Below are 24,667 nucleotides of genomic sequence, written 5' to 3'. Positions count from 1 at the left end.
ATGTGGGTTCTCACAACACTCAGGTTTTTGCTTAGCCCTTTAGCTGTCAACTCCAGTCTTTTAAAGTTGAGAGTTGGTTTCTATGGCTTAAGAAAAAAGGAAAGGTTGCACCCAACATGAAGACTCCTTTACCTTGTAGGTGCCGAGATCTCTTATAGGTGTCAGTTTGTGTCCCAGCTGTTCCACTTCCCATCCAGCTCCCTGCTTGTGGCCTAGGAAAACAGTAGACGGCCCAAAGCCTTGGGACCCTGCACCTGTGTGGAAGACCTGAAAGAAGCTCCTGGCTCCTGGCTTCAGGCTTCAGAACAGCTCAGCTCTGGCCATTGCGGCCATTTGAAGAGTGAACCAGTGGATGGAAGATCTTTCTCTCTGTATCTCCTTCTCTTCATAAATCTGATCTGCCTTTCCAATAAAAATAAATAAAAGAAAAAAGGGGAGGGGAAGGTTTTTTCCTTTGAATTCCTTGTAAGAAAGAACCACACTATAATTTTATACTACCATTGAAATTATATATAATATTTTTTAAGATTTATTTTTACTTGAAAGGCAGATTTATAGAGACAAGGTGATGCAGAAAGATCTTCCATCCATTGTTCTATTCCCAGATGGCTGCAGCAGCTGAAGCTGAGCTGATCCAAAGCCAGGAGCCTCTTCTGGGTCTCACACACTGGTGCAGGGACCCAAACTCTTGAGCCATCCTCAGTGCTTTCTCAGGCCACAAGCAGGGAGCTGGATGGGAAGTGGAGCAGCCAGGACACAAATTGGTGCCCATATGGGATGCTACCACTTAGAGGTGGAGGATTAGCTTGTTTAGTCACAACACTGACCCTGAAATTACTTATAATGTATCTTTACATGTCTCTTGTATCAAAACTATTTTTGATAAATTTTTCCAAAAAGACTTTTAATTAAAAGTAATTATTACTTGAAAATCATGTCTTCCTATTGACAGCATTTTGATTTATCAATTAATAGAAGCTCTATGCTTTTTTTCTTTATTTCAGAAAAATATGCCCAAATTCAACAAAATTCCTTTCTACCTCCAACCTCATGCATCTTCAGGAGCAAAAACCTTAAAAAAGTAAGTTCCCATGATAGACCGTTTGATTCCTTGGTCTAGTTCATTACAGGTGAGAATTGGTTTTCCTTCTTGTTGCTTTGATAGTAAAGGAAGCATGATCTAAGGCCAACACTCCGATACTGATGAATTTTGTCTCCCACAATTCCCAGCACAGGATACAACCTGCATGTAAATAACTGCTTTCATGGACACTTAGGGAGGAAGCAGAGTGGGGGGATAAATATGTGTTTGACTAGAACTTTTCAGAAAGGCCTCTTGAAGGACTTGGGACTGCACTGGACACATGTGGTTGGGTAGAAATTCCAAAGGTCACTAATCCAGGGCAGGACAGGATGTGGTTGGAGAGGTGGATGTGGGCGCACGAGTCAGATACTGACGGTCTTTAGTGGGAGGCCTGTGTGCCTGCACCCCAGTACAGAGGGCAGCGGGCGGGGGGAGAGGTTCTTCACAGTGGAGTGCAGAGATTTGGCGGTGAGTTGATGGGGTGGGTCTAGAATACATTGAGTTGGAGGAATCTGTGGGACATCACCCACAGTGTGCAGTCAGCTGGGATGTCATCGTCCATGGAAGCCCACTCAAGGCATGGTACTGGGAAGGATGGCCCAGGGAGGATGGAGAGCCAGGGGCCCTGAGGGCCACCATCCCTTCCCGGGTCCTTTTGCCCATGCTCTGGGAAAGTATGTCAGGAAAGAAAAACCTAGAAGGCCATTATGTGTGTATGAATAACTTTGAAGACTTCTGTGTCATCTCATTTAGTCACACATATCCTGCCTTAGGGTGGCACCATAGAAAATCCTTCTAAAACTGGATCAAGGTAATGACTACAAATGCATTGTTTTATGTTTTTGGTGTATCTTTAAAAATGCAATGCGAACAATCAAAGGGCAGTTGTGTGGTGAGCTCACTGATGTCACAGAATGTCACTGCCTCTTACAGAGACAGACTGTCTGCTAGTGACATGCTCCAGGTCCGCAAAGTCATGGAGCACGTGTACGAGAAAATCATCAACTTGGACAATGAGTCTCAAACCACGAGTTCCTCTAACAATGAAAAACCAGGAGAACAGGAGAAAGAGGAGGATATTGCTGTGCTGGCAGAGGAGAAAATTGAACTTTTATGCCAGGACCAGGTGAGTGGCATTGAGGACCACAGCTCCCAGTCAGAAACAGACATGATGTGGTGTGATGCTGACTTTCGGCCGGAGGCCCTTGGGAAGCAGGGAGCTCTCCTCTTACCTGTGAGAACCGTTTTGTCCTCCGCAAAACCCCCTGTTCATTCCTGGATTTTAGGGAACAGACCCGGAGACTTAAACAAACCTGTGGACTTGACTGTGCTGGTGGCTACTCCCTACCAAGAAGACCCAGTCTTGATTTGCAAAATGTCTGCTGTGTGGAAGACCTAGGGTGGAAGGGTTGGAGATGGGGCAGCTGTGTGAGGTCAAGCCGCACACCCGAGCATTTCCTTGGAGGAGTGGCTGCAAGGTGGCCTCAGGTTTCTGGCCTAATCATCATAGGTGCCCCCCTCTCACTGCCCCGTCCCATGCCTGTGGACCTGGAGGCTGTGCCAGCATGGTAGGCCACCAAATCCCTTCATGGGAGCTGCTCGGGTAAGTGCTGAGGGTTTCAGAAAACATGAAGATTAAAGATGACTTATCTGGTTTTTGTTTTTCTATTCAGGTTTTGGACCCAAATATGGACCTTCGGACAGTGAAACACTTCATATGGAAAAGTGGTGGTGACCTTACCCTGCACTACCGTCAGAAGTCCACGTGAAGGGCGGGCTGACACTCCTGGGTATCATTTGCCACCTTCCTCTCTGGCCCCGCGAGTAGTCCTTGGAAGCCCACCGAGCCCCCACAGGAGCCACACTTCTGACGGCCAACTTGGTGTGGACAGAGCTTCCCTTCCCACTGAAGTGACTAATCGAGATGTACTATAGAAACAGTCTCCGTGTAGCTTAAGCTGTCCCCAGGGAAGCAGAGAGCAGAGGAGCCCCGGGCAACCTGTGGGGGAGACGAACAGAGAAATGACCACAGGCCAGGGCAGACTTGGCTTCCTCTTGTTTCCAAGGACCTTGTCTTTGTTAGCACTTGTTAGAGACGCATCCAGTTGGGCTGCATCTGTCACTGTGTTTCCATTTCAAACCCACATGCTCTATAGCTTTTCTAAGAGACTACATTCCATTCATTCAGTACCTAGGAAGGCTTTTTCCAAGTTTGTCATAAAAAAAAAACAAAAAAAAAAACTTACCAAATTGTTTTCACCAGTTAAGACAGTTATTTTTAACGTGAATTGCTGTTGCACAATTCGAGAGCCAGCCCATTTCGTAATAAACGATTCCTATTGGGCATTTTTTTTTAATATTGCATCTCAGATGTGTTCTTGTAGAAAGATCTGGTGCAATTGCAGGTGCCGGATTACAGCCCTTGGGCTGCTGGGCCAGAGCGTGCACAGCATCCTGCCGCACAGTTCCCCTCCCTCCTGCGGCTAGGACCCCAGGGTCTCCCTCCAGGGTGGCAGTAGGACACCATCAGAACGTAAGGCCAGAATGAAATTTCAGTTTCATTCATATGCTGCCAAAAGCATATGGTGTCCAAGTAGAGGGGCTAGCGTGAGCAAGTTTGACAGGCATGTCCTCAAAGTCTACATATTTGTTTTTCCAAAATTTTTATATGCAGGTTTTTGTTTTATCTGTAGCCAGGTCTTCTTTTCACTGTTCTTTCTAACGACCTAAAGCTTTCACAGAAATCATTTGGATCTTGTACAGAATTTAACTTATTGGGGATACACATGACACCTTTTGGCAGGAAATTCTTTGGATTCTTCCCTAGTTATTTGTATTCAAAATAGATCGATGGCCACCCCTCCCCCCACCCCTGAAAATGCACACAATGAGCCTCCTGTCAGCAGCCAGAAGCACAAGTGCCTTCCGAGGGCAGTTGATTCCAGGCCGGCTGCCTCCCCAGCTCACTTGGGACATGGGCCCTGGGGCCTGGGGCCAGGGAGGGGGTGGGAAGGTTCTTTCTTTACTCCATCTCCACAGGTTCCAATAGGGGGTGGGGGGAAGGGGTTAGCCGACGGCCTCGCTCCATCTCTTCCCCTGGCACTGTCCTGACCTGCACGACTGTGGCCAGGGGTTCCTTGCCACTGGCCAGCTTCCTCTGCAATGTGGACAGGTCACTGCCGCCTGCACTTTGAAGACGTGAGCAGAGACATGGCTGCTCAGCCAGTGAGCTAAAAACGCTCCCTCCCCCTCCCTCAGAGGGCAACCGGCTGCTGGGCTTTTTTCCTTTTCTTAAGTCCTTTCTATTTGTTGGATACAGCAGTGTGCTTTTGGTGCACATTTTTTTTAGCAATAGTTGTGAATTAATGGCAAAAAAAAATGAAAAAAAAAAAAGGAAAAGAAAAAGAAACCTATCTCCCAGCCGACAGTTGTGTGTGCTCGAGGGGCCTGGAGCAAAAGGCAAGGCTTTGCCTGGGTTGCTCTGCCCCACGTGCTGAGCCTGGGGTGCCTGCACTCACCCCCAGCATGACTTTCCTTCTAGTCAAACCGTAACACCATTTCCAGAACATTGGAGTCTGCCATGCCAAAAGGGTCAAGTACCGTATTTCACAGTTGTATAGAATAAAAGCTTTAGTTAAAATATTTCAATGTCTAGTACACATTTATTTATCTTTTCATTTGTCACTTTCCTTCATAGCAGGTTAGAAAAAGAAACCTCTGGTTCCATGTTCACCCTGGAAGTAATTAGCATCAGTATGCATTTAACCTCCCCCCAGTTTGGGGGATAGGGAACAGAAAGATGGGGAGGGAAGAGCTAGGACCTCTGGGCAAGGGCACACTGCCAGGCTCAGGGTAGGGAAGCAGGCCTGGAGGCCTGGGCATGGCCATCCAGCTGCCTGCAGTCCTGTGACCTGGCTCCCACAGGACACAGCCCCTCACTGTTGGCCTAACTACCGCTGGTGGGCCTGCCCTGTCTGATTTTAAAGGCAGTCACAGGGTGGCCATATAGAATGGGGAGCTGGTGGGAGTTGCCATGGTGACTGGCTTACAGCCCCCAGGGGAGAAGCAACTCAGGTGTGAGTGCAGGCACACTAGGGCGGGAAGAGGGGAAACGGGAAGGTGGACCAGTAGACAGTGTGGGACAGGAGTGAGGGCACACAAGACAAGGGGGCTCCTTCCCTCCGGTACAGATGGGGCTGACAGAGCTAAGTGAAAAGATTATAAGCAAGCCTACAAAGTGACTGAACCAACACCGACACTGTATCCTTCCTCTGTCCCTCGTTTTCACGCTGGATTGTGCCCACAGCCTGCACCTCCTGGGCAGGCATGACTATAGCAGGCACTGGGCCTGTGGGGTGGGAGCCAAAGATGCCCTCCCTCCAAGCCCTTGGTCGCCTCTCATGACCCACTGGGGCTGTCCACTCCACCAAGCAGCAAAGCAGCCATTGTCTTCTGCCCAGTGCTGACCTGGCATTTAACATGGCGTGCTACTCCAAGCCCTCTCCCACCCCCAGAGCACTTGAGACCCCCAAAGCAGGACTAGCAAGCTGAGTGCTGGGAGCCATCTCCTGTTGCCTGGAGGAAGGTCTGAGCAGACACACAAGCCCACTGCCAGCTCTCCCTGCCTGGCACTAGGAGCAGTGACCTGGCCCGGGGAAGGCTGCACAGGGATGGATTGGCCACACAGTGGGGCTGCCTGCCCTCGAGGTGTCACAGAGCCCATCACAGCCCAGGGTATGCATCCGGGGTGGAGGGGTGGGCCTGGCCAACCGGCTCCTCAGCCTCCACCTGGGTGTCGGTACCCTCACTGTGTGCCGGCTCGTCCTCAGCCTGAGCTTCGAGCAGTTCAGCAGACAGCCCATCTTCTGGGGACGCTGCAGAGGTGAGGCTGTCGGGAAGGCTCAGCCGGGGCAGGTGGTCGGCCTGGGCCTGGGCCCCAGGGCTGTCTGGGAAGGACACTTCAAACTCTGACCCAGACCACGTGGCTTCACCTGAAACACAGCAGGGGGCTCAGGAGGCCTGCAGGATTAGGCCATGACTTAGGGGCCAGTCACCCCCACCTACCCCTGCCACAGGCTTTAACTCCAGTCAGGGGGCCAAGCTCACGGACCTTTCCACTCAGACACGGGACTCAGGGCAGCCTCAGGTGGGCTTCCGAGGATGCCAGCCACTCACCGCCCCGCTCGTGAGAACTGGTGCTAGAACAGACATCCTCTGGCCCTGAGGTGGAACCGGCCGTGCCGGCAGACGCTGAGGGAGGCGGCAGACTGGGCCATGTGCTGGCATTGCTGCTGTCCAGCAGGGAAATGCTGGACACATCCAGAAAGCCTGTGGAAGGGAGCGTGGTCACTGGCCAGCACAAAACCCCGAGCCCTGCAGAGGCTGGTTCCCTGCTGCGGAGCCCCTGGCTGCCCTGGGAGCCAGCCCTGAAGGTTTGCAGACTGCTGCTAGCAGTACCCTAGACTAGACGGGGTGCCACCGTCGGAGCATATGTAAGGTGCGCAAGGTCAGTGGGCCCTGGGGAAGGTGCTCTGGAGCCGGGGGGCCGCTCTTCAGCACCAGGGGTCATGGGGGCCCCAGCTTCCAGGGTCTGCCCAGTACCTGGGTCCATGACTCGCTGCAGTGGTGGCGGAGGCTGAAGGGAAGTTTCCATGGGGTAAGGAAGTCCTCCAAGGTCAAGAGCACTGTGGCTGGGACTTGCAAGCCCAGGAAGCTGATCCTGCGGGGAGGGGTCAGGGGCCTGCAGCAGGGCCTAGGAGAAGAGAGGGGGGCCATCAGCATAGTGCCTGCAGGCCAAAGACGCTGCAGTCCAGCCCAGCTACCACCCCTCCTGGCCCTGTCAGCCCTGCTCAGCTTGATCTGCCCATCCCCTGCCTCTACAGGTAAGTGGTGTCAGACCACAAGGTCGGGCCTGGCGTGGTCTGGTCTCTCAGAAAGTGCCAGGGACCCACCTGGCCCCCAAAGCATGCCACCTGGACAGACCGCAGGTATCAGCCTAGAAACCAAAGGTGCTCTCAGGGAACCCACTCAGGAGCCATGGAATCAGGGCCAGGGTGTCACTGCCCTAGGCAGAGTCTTTGTCTAGAGGCAAGCAGGACTCCCCACTGGGTGCCCCCACTGGGTCCCAGAGCACATGGGCATGCCAGAAGCACAGCAGCCTCATAGACCCAAAGGAAGAGCTGCTGGAGACACTCCCAAGGGTGGCTTCCAGAGTCTTCATGTCCCAGCTGCCAGGCCCCTCTGCCCACACAAAGCTCCCTGCTCCCCGCCAGGTGCTCCCCACATACCTCTGTATAGTCACTCTGCCTGGAACCCAGCTCTGGGTCTGAAGACACAGGAAGGTCCTGGGGGGTGGGTCCAGGTGGTGAGGCATCAAGTACGTGGGGTTCAGGTGATAAGGTGCCAGGTGGTGGGGCACTGGGTGGTTTCCTGTGTCTGGGCGCCTGGGTTGGGATCCGGTGTAGGTACCCGTAGCCAATGCCACACCCCAGGCTGCCAAAGACCAGAGGCACTCAGTGCAGGGGGTTGTCCCACAGCCCTCCCTACTTAATCACCCAGCCCTCCCTCTCCACCAAGTGACTCTAAGTCCATGCCCTCCCACCACAGCCATCCCACCTACCCCCCGCCCCAGTCCTGCATCCCTCTAACCCTGGGCAGTACCTGCCCTCTCCACCCCACGCCGCATTGGGAGTTACGGTCACCTCCCTGCAGGAGTCCGACTCGCAATTATAAACCATCAGCTTCAAGGGCTTTCCTTCGTGGGACTCGATGAGCGTGAAGAAGTCTTCAGACTACAAGAAACACAGCTCCTGAGGCCTGCTTCTGGCGCACCAGAACTCCCCTGGGGCACCTCCCATCTCTGACTGGGGTCCCAGGAGAAGGGGCCTAAGCAGGGGCCACTCACTTCCTGGAGGATCTGGTCGGAGCCCACCACGTAGTCTGTGTAGGGGAGCAGGCCCGCAAGAGCGGCGGGAGAGGAGGGTTCCACATCCTGGTATAAGAGTCACAAGTCACAAACCAACGCCTTCACACAGCTGAGGACAGGAGAGGGGCGGGGTGGCATGCCCTCTGTGGGCCTCAGATTGTCAGCAGAGGGCAGCACTGTGGCGTGCCATGGCTCAGCACTGCGGCTCGGCTCTGGACTTTGATCCGGCAGGGCTGCAGACTCCCCCACCTGCCAGCTGTGGGACTGTGAACACATTGCTGAACCTCCCTCTGGCTCAGTTTCCTCACAACTCAAAGGGGATGCTGAGCAGGTTAGAGAACCCCAAACACTGACCACAGTGTGTTTTCGCTGGCCTGGCTGCTGCTGTGAAGGCACAAGCCCAGAGCCCCAGTGAGGCTGGAGGGAGGCAGTGAGTAAAAGCGGACACAGGGCTCGCTCCTCCCTTGGCATCTCACCCCTCACCCGTCTTGGCATCTCCTGGGCCAGCATGTGGGGACTGTCACAAGCCCTGACTGCAGGCAGGCTGCACAGGGAAGAACCCTGGCCAGCCTCCCTCCCTCCAGAGGTCAGTGGGCCACGGAGGTGGCTGGAAAGCAAAGCAGCCACCTGCCAGTTCAGGACAGCCCTCTCGTACCATGCCAAGGGCCAGACATGAACACCCTGCCAACTCAGTGGCCGAGAGGCACCGAAGCATGGCTTAGCCATCTAACGACGGGGCAGGAAGCCAGCCTGTGCACGCATACGGTGTGCATGCCCAGATGCACAGACACTGGTCACAGAGACAGCAGCCTGGCAGTGCAGCCACTTCCTGTGCCCAAACCCCACAGCTGATGAGAAACAGGGCTCAGGGCACATGGCTCAGGAAGCCAGGGACCTGCTCTCTCTGGGATGCTGGGGTGAAAGCAGACCCCACCGTCAGAGTGCTCCAGACACCCACTGGCTGTGCTCCCTGGCACATCCCCTGGACCACCTTCAGCTCCCAGGCCCCCGGCCCCATTCCCCACCCTGTGTCTATCACTCACCAGAACATGCCACACGTGCTCGCTGGCTCTTCGGAAACTGCAGAAGCGCACGCTGGCACCCAGCAGGCCCTGGCCGCCCCACATGTTGCTGGGTACCACCTCTACCTCGCGCACCTTCATGGTCTTCATGTTGAACACCTCCAGCTTCACAGGCTTCTCCACGTTGGCCCTGAGCAGCGCCTTCAGTGTGTCATTCTCTTTGTTCTGCAGGAGCAGGGTGGCTCACTCCCTGGACCCCAAGTTGAGCCAGCATCCCGAGCAGGGCCAAGCAGGGGCTTGGGCAGGTGACCATGGTAACCCCCACCTCCTGCCACCCCCATAAACACTCCCCCTGGCAGCAGAGTCCTCACAGTACCCTGCACAGTACCCTCAGGTCCTATGGCTGGCAGGGGGTTTCCTTCAACAGTCCCTCTAACCCTGGTGCCCTCAGAGTTCCAGAACCGGAACAGGGTCCCAGCCAAGTTCTGAGTGTAGCCAGGAGAGAAGGGGCCACAGGGCTAGTTCCCATCCCATGCCAAACCCACAGGAGGCAGGACGGTGGGAGCCTCCTGTGGGACAAGGGGACACGAGGCACACGATAAAGCAGGGGAATGGAGGGGTGTCTCACCAGCCTCGAGTGCCCAATGGTGATGATGAAGTCGAAGTAAGGCTCCAGGCCTGCCTGTTGGGCTGGGGAGTTCTCCTGGACCTGTTCCACGGCAGAGCCCACAGTCATTGCTCAGTGCTGTGATGCCCCAGCAAGATCCCCTACCCCATGTCCTCTCCCAGACACAGGCCTGGGAGGACCCCTCCTCTAGGCACCATGAGGCTTTCTCCTTCATTTCATCCGGTACCTTCCTGGGTACCAGCTTCCCTCTGGGCAAAATGGCTCCATCCCAGAAGGAGGGGGGCAGGGCACAATCTTGGGGCTACCAGCAGGTATCAGATACTATGGCCCAGTCCATGGGAATGCACCCCAGTGAGCTGAGCTGGGGCAGGCTGGAAGGCGGGAGGCACCAGAAATGTTCAGATGTAGATGGGGAGGGACTATTAAGGCTGTGCCTGAAAGCAGAGTGGGAAAAGCCACCTGCTGCCAGACCCCACTAGGAGACCCTGACCTCAGGGTGGGCAAGGCCAGGCTCGGCCCAGCAGGTGGGGAGAGCCACTGCAGCCTGCTGGCAGACAGCAGACCCCAGGGGTTGCCTGTGGAATGGGCAATGCCAACCTCCACACCCTGGCCCTGGGCTGGGGACATCTCTAGAGCAGCTGGACCCCCTCCTTGGTCTCTATCCCAGCTTCTGTGCCCACACAGGACATTTCTTCGAGATTCCCTGCCCCTTGTGGAACTTCCTGGCCTGCGGGCTGTGGCTGAAGCCCATCTTAAAGCTCCCAACTGCCACCAGATGGCCTTTGTGCCAAGGACCTGGCCCTGGAGGCAGCCACTGCTGTCTTCTTCCCATCTCCTCATGGGGAGGCCCTAGGCTGCCGGTTCTTCTGGGTCTCTCCTCCACTTAAACCACCCCACCACAGGGTCCCCCACTCTGGGCCAAAAAGCTACACCTTCAGGACCACATGCAAGGTTCTGGGGACGGGGGCTGGTCTCCTCCTTTTTCCCACTCCAGCTTCACCTGGGCACTGGCTACCCCTTCCGCCAGGAATGCTAATCCCCTAATGACCAGTCCCTGTCTTACTTCCTGCCCAGGCATGAGTTCCAATGATACTCGCCAGCTCCATCCAAAACAGCACCAACCCACCCCTTTTCCCTTGCTTCCGGCTCCTGGTACCCATAGGCAACTGTGACCACCCACCTGCCATGGCGTCTTTGAGGTCTCCCGGGGGCCTCCCACCAGGATCCTTTACAGGGATGGCCTCTTTTCTGCCCACAGCTTTCTTTCCGGTGCCTAGAACTCTGCATGCCACAGCCAGCTAACTGGAAAACTGCAGCCACTGCCCATGATGACCCCCCCCAACCTCTGCAAATCATCATTCCACACTCCCTCTGCCTCCGATCGAATCCGTGAGAAGGACGCTGGTCCTGTCTACACTTCCTGTCCTAGACCAGGCAAGCAACTGCTAGCAACACACCCTCTCTCTCCTTGCAAACACAGCAGCTCCATGGTCAGGCACCCAGGCACACACATCTGCGTCTTAGTGCCAGGGGACTGGGGGCCAGAGGCCCTCCCGGTGGCGTGGCTCTGACCCTCCATCTGGCCTAGGCAGGCCCTCTGCCACCGTCACAGTTCCTGGGAGAGGCACTCAAAGGTTGTCTCCCCTGCGTCCCCAGCGGTTCTCTCCGGCCCACTGGCCTGGCCAGTCGTGGGCTTCCACCTGCCTCCCGCGGTACCTGCGTGGGGATAGGGGGTCCCTAGGACTCCCACCCTGGACTTTGTGACGGACCATAGCACACACAGGCCAAGTGCCCACGCGTGACCGAGACGGCCCTCGAGGACTTTTCTCTGGTCACAAGTCCACAACCTGGGTACTGGACGGGAGCAGGGTCGGTGGTCCGGACAGACCAAGGGTGTCAGGAAGTCCTCGGGGGCCGCCTCTTCGGGCGGCTCTCGCCAGCTGGGGCAAGCGCCCGCCACGCAGGCGGCCACACCGGACAGGGACACACAGCAGCCGCCAGCCGGCCGGTGACCAGAGGCGGCCGAGGTCAGCGGCATCGCCGGCGGTTGGAGGGGGACGACTCACTCCGTGCAGGTGGAAGCCTTCGGTACCGCCGGCAGGTTGTTCAGTGCTGGCGCCCAGGCCCATGGCAGCGACCTGGCTCGGAACTTGGCGTCCACCACCGCGGCGGGGCTGGCCCAAGCCGGCAGGCCAACTCGGCGCTCGATTACCTGCGCCTTTATCACGTGGCAGTGTTGTTACGCCCTCTCCCGGCTCTTAGCAACCGGCCGGCAGCCCCGTTTCCAAGGACGCGCGCGCCTGCCAACTTCCGGCCGCGAGAGGCACACCCAGGACCCTGACGCGTGAGTGTGGACCGCGCCTTCCTCAGCCGACCCAGGAACTCGGATCCGCCCCCCCGGCCGGAGATGAACCGCAGTGACTCTTCCCTCCTGGTGCGTTACCTGGCTGCGCCCTCGAGGACACTGGGACCATGACCGTGACCCCACATCCTGACAGGTGGCCCGCCCCACCCAGTATCTGCAGCCATGTGGTGTGATTTCTCTGATTTTTTTCCCAATTGCCTTCTGAAGACCAGCTTCCGGCCCTGGTCTCACGTCAGTCAGGACCTGGCAGCCATCCCCAGCCTCCTCCAAACTCACTTCTTGGCTGACCTGTGCCCAGGGCTGCCTGAGCTGCTCCGTCTACCTCAGCTGAGATGAGGAGGAGTGAAGGAGCTTCAGGGTAGGGCAGCAGACGACCAGGGAAGGGACCGAGCATGTCTTTGAGGGTTGTCTTCCTCCACACAGGCCACCATCGTGTACTATAGCCAGGAAAAGTACTTCCACCACGTGCAGCAGGCCGCAGCGGCGGGCCTGGAAAGATTCAACAATGACCCCGTGTTGCACTTCTTCAAAGCCTATGGCCTCCTCGGGGAAGGTAAGGGCTGGGCAGTCTCCACCCCTGGACGCCTCAGCTACCCGGAGATAGATGTGGTGGGAATGCCCTGGGACCTGGGTGTCTGCCCTCGCGCAGGCACTTGCCCTCAGGGCTCCGCACCCCCATGGATTGTGTTGGCAGAGCGCATCCAGGAGGCCATCGGCGAGCTGCAGAGCATGCGAAGTTACCCGGACGTCGCCCTGTGCTCCATCATGGCCCTCCTCTACGCCCACAAGTGCTGCGAGACCATCGGTGAGTGCTGCACTGCTCAGCCCCAACCCGGAAGCAGGTGCATGCGCCAGCCCTGAGCCAGGGTGTGTGCGGCGCCCCTGTCCCGTGGCAAGCCTGTGTGTGGAGAGAGGCCCCTCCTTCAGGGACCCAGGCACGGCTCCAGGTCCTCATTCACCCTCTTCTTCCGCCCTTGGCTTCACAGACCGAGAAGCCGTCGAGGAGCTGGAGCACAGCCTAAAGGAAACCCGCACCTCAGCCAGTGCTTCTGCGCGGTACTACGCCAGCCTCTTCCTGTGGCTCGCTGGCCACCCCGACAAGGCTAGGGAGTACCTCGACCACAGCCTGAAGGCTTCCAACGGCTCTGGAGAGGTACCCGCCGCCCTGGGCCTCGAGACTTCATCAGCCCCCAGCCTGGCCCGTTTCTCCCATGAAAGTTTCTGGAGCCCAGGGAGGCCACACTGAGGAATGGACAAGACCCTGGGTCACTCAAGTGCTCCACGCACCAGTTCACATGTCTCAGGACTTGGTAGAGGTGGCCCGTTGCCATTTGTCTGGATTATCGTGTCTAGATAGGGTTTTTTGTAGCTTACATGGTGTGTGTTTGTTTCTGGTTTTAAATCCTGAATTAGCAGCTCACATTTAGAAACCAGAAGTTTTTACCCAGCAGTCCGGCTTCCCTGGTTGTATGTTGAAAACTCCAAATGAGTTGACCAGATTGGGCATTGCCTTCCTCCTGGGAGAAGACGGAGGTTTCTAGATGGTTCATACGGTGTGGTGCTGACACGAGGTGTGAGTCTAAAACATCTGAACCGGTATGGTCTTCTTGGTCCATTTTCCATGAACTTCTAGCATGGCTCTCGCGGAGTGCATCTGCCCCAGCGGTAGGGTTGGAAGCCTCCGCCTCTTAGCTGGGCTGATGGCAATGTGTGAGGACATAATTAGATTCCTGGAGGAGCAAATGAAAAGAATGTAGGAAATACAACTATCATATAGCACATCACACATAGGTAATCTGTGAATTTTTTTAAAGATTTATTTTTATTAGGAAGGCAGATTTACAGAGAGCAGGAGACACAGAGACAGAAGATCTTCCATCTACTGGTTCACTCCCCAAAGAGCCATAATGGCCAAAGCTGAGCCAAGCTGAAGCCAGGAGCCTCTTCCAGGTCTCCCATGTGGCTGTAGGGGCCCAAGCACTGCTTTCCCAGGCCATGAGCAGAGAACTGGATGGGAAGTGGAGCAACTGGGACAGGAACCAGCACCCATAGGGGATGCCGGTGCCACAGGGTGGAGGATTAACTTGCTGGACCACTATGCTGACCAAACTCTGTGATATAAAGTTTCCAAAGGGGGGGTTCCAGTGCAATGGCTCAAAGGCTAAATCCTTACCTTGCAAGCACTAGGATCCCATATGGGTACAAGTTCATGTCCTGGCTGCTCCACTTCCCATCTAGCTCCCTGCTTATGGCCTGGGAAAGCAGCAAAGGGTAGCCCAAAACCTTAGGACCCTGCACCTTGGTAGAAGACCCAGAAGAAACTCCTGGCTCTTGGCTTCAGATCAACTCAGCTCAGGCCATTGCAACCATTTGGTGAGTGAATGGCAGACAGAAGTTCTTTCTCCCTGTGTCCCTTCTCTCTGTTAATCTACCTTTCTAATAAAATAAATAAGTTGGTGGGGGAAAAAAGTATATATATATATATATATATATATATATTTTTTTTTTTTTTTTTTTTTTTTTTTTTCAGAAAGGGCAGTGACTACAAAACAAATATTTGAAAAGGCTCCTTAAAGAATAATTGTTCAGGACAGGTTTCTTGCAGGTGCCGCCCCCACCCCCACCCCCAGTCCCACCTCCCAGATCTGGCCTATCGCAGCAGCCTGGAGAGGCTGAGCAAAGACTCATGTACAACCTAGCACCTGCTCACCCTAGCATCTGCTCAACCTAGTACCTGCTCAGCCTCTCAGATGACATCCTTGGCTTCACACGCAGGGCCCAGCTCTTGCATGGACAGCCAGCGCAGCCTTGTCTGGGCCCCTGTGAGCTGGCCTGACCCTAAGTATAAAAATGGCCATGGTGAACTAGGTGAGAGGGCCTCAGGCAGGTGGGGCACCTGAAGGAAGGCCTCCTCCGGGAGCCTCCTGGGTGGAGCTGTCAAGAGTAGCACTGGTGAATCAGATGCAGGGACTTGGCCTGCAGGGGGAGCTATGGGGCCGAGTGGTAGGTGAGCAGGCGAGTGCTCAGGGCTGTGCAGGGACTGAGGGCTTTGTCTTTCTTGTCCCTCCCACAGGGCTCTGTGCTTAGAGGCTGGGTGGACCTCTCCTCAGACAACCCCCAGGTTGTGAAGAAATCCATCAAGTATCTGGAGCAAGGACTGCAGGACAGCAAAGATGCGCTGGGACTGATGGGAAAGGTGGGCAGTAGGGGATCCCTAGCTGGATCCCATGGGGGCCCAGAGAGAATCAACAACTGGGCTATGGGTCACCCAGCAGCCCAGGGGCCACTCTAGTTCTCACCCTCCTTGCTGCGTGGTCTGAGCTTCTGTTTCATTCTGGTGGGGAGTCAGGGGTTGAGGGTGGGGTAGGGGTCAGGGGATGAGTGGAGTCCATCTGCTTCCTTGCCCATCTGGGCTTTCCACCCCTGTTTTCTCAGGGACCCCTGCCCTATTCTACCAGACAGTTGGTTACTCCCAGAAGCTGTCTCCTCAGTGGCCACCTGCTTGAGCCCATCTGGGTGGCAACACTGATGCTTGTTGCCCTCTGTGCACACTGATGGCCTTGCCCTCTTGGACCACACCCCCTCACCCCTCACCCCCCACCCACCCTTGCAGGCCAGGTACCTTATGACGCAGTACAACTACTCAGGGGCCTTGGAGGTGGTGAACCAGCTCGCCGTAGCCTCCGCCAACTTCCTGCCCGCCCTCGTCCTCAAGATGCAACTGTTCCTGGCCCAGCAGAACTGGGAGCAGGTGGTAGAGACAGCATACAGGTGAGGGTGGGGCCCCTACCCTGGTTGCTTCTTCCTCTCTAAGCCGATGCAAGGGCATTTCAGCAAGCTCATGGAAAATACCATTAAAGCATGAGTCTGTTTTGGTGCCCAAAAGCTTGAAACCCCACACATGGTAAGACTTCCTCCTGTGCTGCTTGTTTACAAGCCCCACTACAAAGATGACTGTGACCCAGCGAGAGAGGCTGGGGGGAGTAAAAATAGGATTGCTTTGGAGTGGGAGGAGGAGAGAGAGAATGGCTGGGAGCCAATCAGATACTCACCTGTGGCCACCCGAGGCCAGGAGCTGTAGTCTAGAATGAATCAAGAAACAGAGGGGCAAGTGTTTGGTCCAGCTGCTAAGAGGCCCCTTGGGAGTCCCACATCCTGCTCCCATATGGGATACCAACACCTCAGGTGGTGGCTTGAGCTTATGCACTACAACACTGGCCTCTAGTTTTGTTGTTATTGTTTTTAAATTACAAGAAACACCCCAAGGGGAATGGGGCATCAGTGACTGTGAGAGTTTTAGGGTCACCTCTACCTGGGGTCACTGGGGCTGGTGGGAACCGTGCATCCAGTGAAGGTGACCCGGGAGCTCTGTGGACAAAAATATAGATAGGTTGTAGGGAAGGAGCGTCTGCAGAAGGCTTTGTGGTTAAGCCTTTTCTAGACAACTGAAGCGTATCTCCTCAGGCCTGCAGCACTTCATTTTCTCACAGTGATTCAAATGCGTAAAAATCCTCATTATCTCCCGCAGAAGAGTTGGTGAACTCTGGGAGTCATCACTCTGCAACTTGTTCATGAATTACGTGGTAGCGGGCGGGCTCTTCGGAAAGTTGGTGGGAAGACAGGAAAAGATGAATTCATGTTGGTGCAAAAACAATTGCTTACATTGATGCATATTTTTAGAACACACATTTTCCATGAACTTTTGAAGAAGTCCCTCACACACAGCAGTCCTAAAAATAAAAATATACGCACAACAAGCATGCAAAGACTATCTCCTCCTAGTTCCTCTAATGAGAACTGGAACACAAGCCTTTTATTCTTTTTTTTTTTTTTTAACTTATTTGCGAGGCAGAGAGAGTACAAGCTCCCATCTGCTGGTTCACTCCCTAGATAGCCCCCATGGCTGGCACCAAGCTGGCAAAGGCGGAGGGAGAGCCAGGATCTCCATCCAGGCCTCCCATGTGGGTGACAGAGGCCCAGTTACTTGAACCATCACTGCTGCATCCCAAGCATCTACATTACTGAGAAGTTGATCTTGAGAGCCGGAGGGCAGGCATTGAACTCAAGCACTCCTGATGTGGGACACAGGCATCTTCACTGGCAGTTTGTTCACGAGACCAGACTCCCTGCCTCGACCTAGAGGGGCTGGAAGCTGATGGAAAGACAGCTCGCCCTGGCCAGCTCACACGTACCACATGTTCAGTGCCACTGTGAGCCCTCAGCTCCCCTCTCACTGTGGAGACTTGGACAGGGTCCTGAAGGAGCTGGCTTTGGAGTCTGGGCCTCAGGCCAGCAGCTTACCCAGCAGCGCCTGGCAGAAGGCCATGCCATGGGCATGCACGGGCTCTCCTGCCCTGGCTCTGAGCACCCACACACAAGGAGCCAGTGTTTGGTGCCAACAGGTCGAGTCTGGCACCGTACACATTCCCACATGGGAGCCTTCTTGGTTACCAGTGTTCCCAGGATTCTGTCTCGCTTCAAACTCGACTCTGAGTGTGTTTCCTTTCATCCCTTATTTGAGGGGACTTCCAAAGTTCATGGAAAAGTGGGAAGAGTTTATTTGGGTACAAAAAGTTTGCTGTTGAACACACCTACGCAGCACAGGTATCACTTTCACCTGCTTCTCATTGGTCAGGACTTGGTCACATGACCATACTGAGGCTGAACTGGGAGTCTGGGAAATGTAGTCTTTATTCTGGGCAACCTAATGCCTGGCTAATTTGGAAATTGTCTTGCTGAAAGCAGAGCAGGAAACAGGTATTAAAGAGCCATCAGAAGCTGCCAGTATACTATCCCAATCCTGCTTCTTGACCCTCCAGTGCCTGTGGTTCTTCCCATTTCAGAATCCTCGAAAGGGACCAGAACAACATTGATGCCTACCAAACTCTAGCTGTGTATGAGCTTGCAAGAGAAGGAAACATGACCACAGTAAGTTCTCCTTAAGACTCAGAAACTGAACCCCGGGACAGAGGGAAGGAGGAATCCCTGGTGACTTGCAAGCCTCCCCATCCTCAAGGCCTTAGAGGGACCCCTGGAGCCTTGCATCCCCCTTCCCACACCACTGGGATCCCTGCTCCTAAGGAGGGCTGCTCTGATTGGTGCTTTGAGCAGTGTGGCTGGGAAGCCTCACTCAGGTGCTGAGATTGATGCCAGGGCTGCCTCATGCTACCCTGGGCAGGTGGCTCTTCTGGGCTAAGCCTCAGGCACCTCACATATCAGGTGGACATAGTACCTCACAGTTGAGGTTGTGACAGTGACTCCATGAGATAAATGGGAAAGTGTAAAACAGTGTCTGTCAAGCTGCAATAATCCAATCAATGAGAGCAGAGAGTAGGTGTCATGGTAGTGCCACAGAATCCAGGACTATATATATATATTTTAAAAGGCAGGTTTATAGAGGGGAAGGAGAGACAGATCTTTTATATGCTAGATCACTCCCCAAATGGCTACAGTGGCCAAAGCTAGGCCAGTCCAAAGCCAGGAACTAGGAGCTGCTTCTGGGTCTCCCACATGGGTTCAGGGACCCAAAAAGACTATTTTTCAGTGCTTTCCCAGGCAAAATAGCAGGGATCTGGATGGGAAGGGGAGCAGCCGGGACTTGAATGGCACCCATATGGGATATCCATGCTGTAGGCAGAGGCTTAATCTATGCCATGGCACTGTGGAAATGCCATTCTGTAAGACAATGCCTGGAATTGCCCGGGCAATACTAAGTAGCACCAAGTCCCAGGCTTGTTCTTAAGCCTTGGCATTTGCCAAAGCATCTAAGCCAGATCTCAAAAGCAGAAACACCTAGAATTCCTTTTTGTTATTACTAATCTTATTTATTTATTTTTACTTACTCAAAAGGTAGAGCAACACACGGAAAGAGAGACAAATAGAGATTTACTCACCAAAGGTTTGCAACAGCCAAGACCGGGCCAAGCTAAACAAACCTAGGATTCCGGAACTCCACCTGGGTCTCCTGTATAGGTGGCAGAGGCCCGAGCACTTGGGCCATCGTCTGTTGCCTTCCAACATGCATCATTAGCAAGAAGCGAGATGGAAAGCATAGCAGCCAGGGCTCTTTTGACTGGCACATCCCACATGGCAGCTTAACCGACTGCAGTGCAACACAACACCCACTTCTAGAATGTACCATGAAACCTCAGTGCTCTGATGTGTTGTTTTTTGTTTTTTTTTTTTAAAAAAAAAAAAAGACAGTTTGTATTTTTAGCCGAAGCATCACCTTTTGAATAAACAAAATATATTGGTTTGTGGAGAGGAGGGCACATTAAGAGTCTCTAAGGGGTCCTCGTGGGAAGAGGGAACTTCTGGTTTCTTCTGAGATTGTGGGTTTTGTGGGGTGGAGTGAGTCGGAGCAGACAATCCGTATTTAGAAGGAGCTCTCAGCAAGGGCCCCAGCCCTGCCTCTAGGTAGGAACCAAAGAACGGATTCATCCTTAGCACTTGGGCAGGCATGCTGGGGCCCGGCCTGGTGAGCAAAATCCTGGGGGTGGTGTTAGCACACAGAGCCCTTCCTTCGCCTCCACCCCTATGCCCACCCGTCCGCCAGACTATGCCTGGGATCCTGCTTCCTGCTAATGTGCCTTGAGGAAGGTAGGACAGCTCAGGGCTCAAGTACTTGGATTCCTGTCACAGCTGTGTTAGAGCCACATGGAGTTCCCAGCCCCGGCTGCTATGGGCATCTGGGAAGCAAGCCAGGGAATGGAAAAACTCCGTTTTTCTTGCTCTCCTTCTGTCCTCCAAGTAGATGGAAATAAGCATTAGGAAAAAACAAAACAAATCCAAAGCTCAGTAGTCCCTTATCTGGCTGGGTGACCTCCAGACTAACTGCCTAACCCTCTGCCCCCTCGCCTCCAATGTGGAAAGTTTGGGCAGCAACCCTGACCCGCAAGGCTGTTGAAGGGTGTTCTGTACTGATGGAAGCACCAGCCAACATGGTGACAACCACCACCAAGAGGCCAAGGCCTTGCACCAGCCCGGATGATCTGCTGCGGGCCTGACAGGCTGTGGAGTGGACACTGTGTGACTATTCTCCTGACTCTGCCTCTGTAGATCTCCCAGGGTGGCTTCTCTTCCCAGACTCAGAGTCTGAGGGGTAGCTCAGGAGTGAATGACATCGCAGCAAGCTCCCCCTGTGGGGTTTTGAAATAATTCTTGGGCCGGGGCCGTGGACTGCAGTCTGGTTGAGTCTGATTATCTTGTGTGTGTGTGTGTGTGTGTGTGTGGTAGGGAGAGGATGTCTTGGTGTGAGCATTTAAATCTCCCAATGGATGCTGATGCACAGCCAGGACTGGGAGCCACTGCCCAATTTTTCTGCCTTTAACTATTTCCTCTATGTTCTCTCGGCAGGCTGTCGAGCATGTTAGTAACCTGATTATGGCACTAGAGATGAGAGAGCCCCAGAATCCAAGCCTGCATCTTAAAAAAATCCTTGTGGTCAGCCGGCTGGTATGAAACCTCAGCTCCCCTGAGAAACTCCCGTAGCACCTGCTCCACGCCTTCCATTCCAGATTCAGCCCCTTGCGGCCGCTCCCTGCCTCCAACCAGTGCCTGCCTACAATCTTGTGGGCTTAGACGTCCCTCCTGGAGTCTTAAAGCACCTGATCTGGAGAAAGAAGGCGGGGTCTCAGTAGAGCCACGCCCAGCTATAGCCAATATTGATTTTCCCGGAAGCAACCTGGGGCAGCTACTGGCCTGCTCAGGTCTCTCTGCCATCAAGGAAGGCCCAAGCCAGAGAAGGTTATTCTGTGTCTTTGTCAGACCCTGCAGGCCCAGAGCAAAGCTGGCTGAGAACCAGGGCAGCTCCTGGGGCTCGGGGACTACCAGAAATGTGTCGTGCAAGGCAGCCACCAGGACACCCCTTGTCCCTTCCATGTTCTGCCCATGTAGAACAGGGAGGGGATGGCCAACCCTGGGCACTAAGAGCTCCTCTCACCCAGCTCTGGGCTTTGAAAAACCTCCTTATGAGAGTCCTTGCACCAGTTTACTGCAGCCAGACAGGGGGAATAGGTCCCTTGGAGGTCCCTGTAGCTGGAGCTGGGTTCCTAAGCCTACCCAGCTTTGCCAGAGCGCCCCCTCCCCTCCAGCCCCATTCTGTGCCCTCCTTTATAGTGGAACTTTGCTGAGGAGGTCTGGTCCAGCTAGATTCCCCTTCTTGTCTCCCTCCCTCCTCCCCATTCCTGCAGTGTGGGAGGCACCAGGCTGTCCTCCACCAGGTGGGGAGCTTCCTGGAGCGCATCTTCCTGGCCAAGCCCTCCTATGCTCAGGTGGCCACTGAGCTGGGCTACCTCCTCATCCTGCGGAATCAAGTGAAGGAGGCATTCCTGTGGTACTCCGAGGCCATGAACCTGGACGGGAACAGCAAGGCTGCCCTGACAGGTCTGTGCAGGCTCCAGGTATGGGTGTGGGGTCAGGGTAGGGGGACACTGGAGTTGTTCTCCATAGAGGATTTGCAAGTTTAGGGGTGTAGCGTATGATCTGAAGACTCCCCACAAGTGTAGGTGTGAGCTACATGGAACCGTGGCTGTCCAAACGAATGCTCCTGGAAGATTGGCAGCCTGACCCTTGTCCTTGCTGGGCCCTACCTCTGCTCAGAGCCAGTGCTGGGAGACTGTTCCACTCCCTTGCCCCACCAACATACACTCACACAGGCACATGCACACCCAACTCACAACTGTGTACACATATATACTGGTATACACACTCAGACATGCAAACTCACATGCACACTTACACGCCTGACATATACATACACACAGGCACACTTACTCATGCACACTCATATACACATGCACACACATCTACATACACACACACACACACACACAGCCTTCAGATACCTCCCTCCCAGATCCCCTAGCTGAAGGGCACCAGACAGTCAGTTGGGGAGTTTTACTTCCATGTCTGTGCAGGTGTGATTTTTTAATCCCATCTATAAATGTCAGATAATCTTCCAGATCCCCATTTTCATTTTACCCGGTTTTTTTTTTTCCCTTCCTCAAAGTACCCCAGCATGCCACAGTCCCAAGTGTATTCTGAAATAGCTGCATTGGGCTAGTGGCCAAGGAAGCCACATGCTCCAAGCCTGAGAGCTGGTTTGCTCCTGCCCCAGCTTCAGGCTCCTCCTCCACACAGTGTAATTGTCAGCATGGGTGCTCATGGCCTCCAGCAAACTGACCCCTCAAGACCCATGTCCCTCCTGTAGTCTCAAATCCCCTGAAAGTGGTGACATTTCAAAAATATAGCAAATCCACCATGACCCAGAAACATGGGAACTGCCTTATGAGGATGGGAAACTTTGGAGAACTTCCTATTTCTAGAAGGTGTGATGAGCTCAGTGGTCTGAAACTCATGGACTCTCTAAGTAGGGCTTGGGCAGAGATGGAGCAGCTCAAGAAACATCTGACCTGCTTTTCCCCGGAAGAGAAGTTTTGGGTCACCATGTTGCGCCTTAAACATGGCAGCTTGAAGTGAAAAGACCCTGGGAGGATGGGTGCAGCCATGCCCAACCCAGAGGTGGACATCAAGGAGATGCCCACTCACGTGGGCCTTGGGCTACCCAACCCCCACCCCGCTGCTGGCGACTTCCCACCTTCCTCAGGAACCTAAAAAACAAAACAGACCTGACTGTTCCACACAGAGCCAAAATCCCCTGGCATGTTCCCTGGGTCAGTCTGAGTCCCTGCCCACTTCCTCATTTAAGGGAGAGCCCCAGTGATCAGTCAGAGGAAAGTCCAGCACCCAGAGAACCTGTGTCTCTCACCCCGGCCCTAGCCCTTGCCCACTCATGTGCCCTTGGGTCACCAGCCTATCTGCTCTGTGGGGACAACCAGAGAGTGACCTTGAGGATTTGGGAAACCTGCCTGATAACAATGCTTTCCATTCTGGTCCTCTATCGCCAGATCAGCCAGCAATCTGAAAGAGTGGCCCAAGGGCGGGCTTGGCAATGTGGCCTAGTGGCTAAGGTCCTCGCCTTGATCCCATATGGCCGCTGGTTCTAATCCCGGCAGCTCCACTTCCTCTCTATCTCTCCTCCTCTCAGTATATCTGACTTTGTAATAAAAATAAAATAAATCTGTAAAAAAAAAAAAAAAAAAAAAGAGTGGCCCAAGGGGACCAGAAAGGGCAGTGGCCCTCAGAGCAGCTAAGTTAAGGCTGGATGCATTAAAGACTTTGCTCCTCTGAAACTCATTCAGTGTGTTTGGCTAGCCTACTATACTATGAAAGGGGCACAGAGAACAAAAGAACATTACTGAAAATGGAAAACAGCATTATGGAGGGAAAGATCCTGTAGGCGGGCCAATCAGTGGGCTGGGCTGTTTACTGACAAGCCAGGTGGCAAGTAGGAAGACGGTGAGCAGTTAAGCGTTCTGAAGGCAGCTGGGGAGGGTCTGTGAAAGAAGAGTAAGAGGAAACGGGATTGGTCCTCTCAAGGTCAAAGCACAGCACAAAACTGCAGAAACTCAAGTCAGCTTGAGCCCAGTCCTAGGTAGGATCAACAAACACATGAGACATGGAAGTCCCCGGTGCAGACCAGGAGGTTGTTCAGCGATTTAATTGAACATCTGACTTTCCATGATAAAAAGTCAAGATCACTCCCTACCTCACACCACTGAAATTCCCAGTGTTAAGTGTGTCAACATGAACTTAGAAGATTTTTAAAAACCTGATTAAAAACTCGGAAGCTGCAAAGAAAAATGTCCTGTTTATTTGCATAAAAAAATTGGAAGCTACCAGATTAGCTAAAGACATAGTAAAAATATACATAGATGGTTTGGAACAATAGTTCATTGGCTAAATCCTCATCTTGTAAGCGCTGGGATCCAATATGGGCGCCTGTCTGTGGTCTGGCTATTCCACTTCCCATCCAGCTCCCTGCTTGTGGCCTAAGAAGGCAGTAGAGAATGGCCCAAAGCCTTGGAATCCTGCACCCAGGCGGGAGACCCGGAAGAAGCTCCTGGCTCCTGACTTCAGATGAGCTCAGATCCGGCCATTGCGGCCATTTGGGGAATAAACCAGTGAATGGGAAGATCTTTGTCTCTCTTTCTTTAAATCTGCCTTTCCAAATAAATAAATAAGTAAATCTTTAAAAACAACCAAACAAATAGAACAGTGTTGAAGAGAACATTCCCCCAAATGGTCAATAATGATTCCCACCAGAGACAGTGTTAAGCCCAGAGTATGAGTGAGGGTTGTTTTTTCTGTGTAGCCCTGTGACTTGTTTTTATTTATTTTTTTTCCCCTGCAAAGTGCTGTGTTACACTCTAAATTTGTGAAGCTATTGGAAGAGCTCTCGTGCCCTGGCACTGTGCCCCTCACTTCCTTCCTGTCTCCCCCAGGCCCATGAGCCTATGACTAGCTGCTCCCTGATTTAGAGCCAGCCGCTCAGCCTTGTTCTGTCCCTTCCCAGGGATCATCTGGTGCCAGATCTTGGAAGGCCACCTGGAGGAGGCTGAGCACCAGCTGGAATTCCTGAAGGAGGTGCAGCAGTCCCTGAGGAAGTCTGAGGTCAGAGCTCCTGGGGGTGGTGGGCGGGAAGGAGTGTCAGGGGTGGGGGTGAGTCTCTGGCATCATGTCCCCTGCCCTCTTGCCCCTGCGTGCTTGCTTCCAACAGAAAGCAGCCAAGACAGCTGGGACC

At 53.9% G+C, this 24,667-nt stretch overlaps 3 protein-coding genes across 8 annotated transcripts in view; 2 read left to right on the top strand and 1 right to left on the bottom strand.

The window, feature by feature from the left end:
- Positions 1–4,726, top strand: part of WDR48 (WD repeat domain 48) — a 33,619-nt gene extending 28,893 nt beyond the window's left edge. The window contains exons 17-19 of the mRNA XM_058678532.1: positions 1,005–1,081; positions 2,018–2,210; positions 2,758–4,726. Of these exons, the coding sequence (XP_058534515.1) occupies positions 1,005–1,081; positions 2,018–2,210; positions 2,758–2,853 (366 nt within the window). The 3' untranslated portion in view covers positions 2,854–4,726. The remainder of the gene's footprint in view (positions 1–1,004; positions 1,082–2,017; positions 2,211–2,757) is intronic.
- A 906-nt stretch (positions 4,727–5,632) lies between these two features.
- GORASP1 (golgi reassembly stacking protein 1) lies at positions 5,633–11,942 on the bottom strand. Of its 2 annotated transcripts, none has more exons than XM_004581705.2 (9): positions 11,726–11,942; positions 9,660–9,740; positions 9,053–9,256; positions 7,989–8,075; positions 7,745–7,875; positions 7,372–7,576; positions 6,686–6,836; positions 6,260–6,412; positions 5,633–6,075 (listed from the first exon to the last, which is right to left on the bottom strand). In XM_004581705.2, exons 1-9 carry the CDS (start codon positions 11,786–11,788, stop codon positions 5,807–5,809), a joined length of 1,344 nt encoding a protein of 447 aa, XP_004581762.2. In that variant the 5' UTR covers positions 11,789–11,942; the 3' UTR covers positions 5,633–5,806. The 2 variants fall into 2 exon arrangements, with proteins under 2 accessions (XP_004581762.2, XP_058534564.1); XM_058678581.1 differs by lacking the exon at positions 11,726–11,942 and adding an exon at positions 11,117–11,692.
- A 25-nt stretch (positions 11,943–11,967) lies between these two features.
- TTC21A (tetratricopeptide repeat domain 21A) overlaps positions 11,968–24,667 on the top strand; it is a 29,630-nt gene continuing 16,930 nt past the window's right edge. For all 5 annotated transcript variants that reach the window (XR_009247337.1, XM_036497490.2, XM_004581372.2 and 2 more), the window contains exons 1-10: positions 11,968–12,093; positions 12,448–12,577; positions 12,719–12,829; positions 13,011–13,177; positions 15,098–15,220; positions 15,638–15,795; positions 17,868–17,952; positions 20,380–20,478; positions 21,216–21,408; positions 24,440–24,537. Coding sequence is in view for 4 of the 5 variants with exons in the window: in XM_036497490.2 (XP_036353383.2) it covers positions 12,067–12,093; positions 12,448–12,577; positions 12,719–12,829; positions 13,011–13,177; positions 15,098–15,220; positions 15,638–15,795; positions 17,868–17,952; positions 20,380–20,478; positions 21,216–21,408; positions 24,440–24,537 (1,191 nt within the window). In the remaining variant the exon portion in view is untranslated. The remainder of the gene's footprint in view (positions 12,094–12,447; positions 12,578–12,718; positions 12,830–13,010; positions 13,178–15,097; positions 15,221–15,637; positions 15,796–17,867; positions 17,953–20,379; positions 20,479–21,215; positions 21,409–24,439; positions 24,538–24,667) is intronic.

Source organism: Ochotona princeps, chromosome 21, assembly GCF_030435755.1.
Source record: "Ochotona princeps isolate mOchPri1 chromosome 21, mOchPri1.hap1, whole genome shotgun sequence".
Taxonomy (NCBI): Eukaryota; Metazoa; Chordata; class Mammalia; order Lagomorpha; family Ochotonidae; genus Ochotona; species Ochotona princeps.
This window is presented reverse-complemented; position numbering and strand designations above follow the sequence as displayed.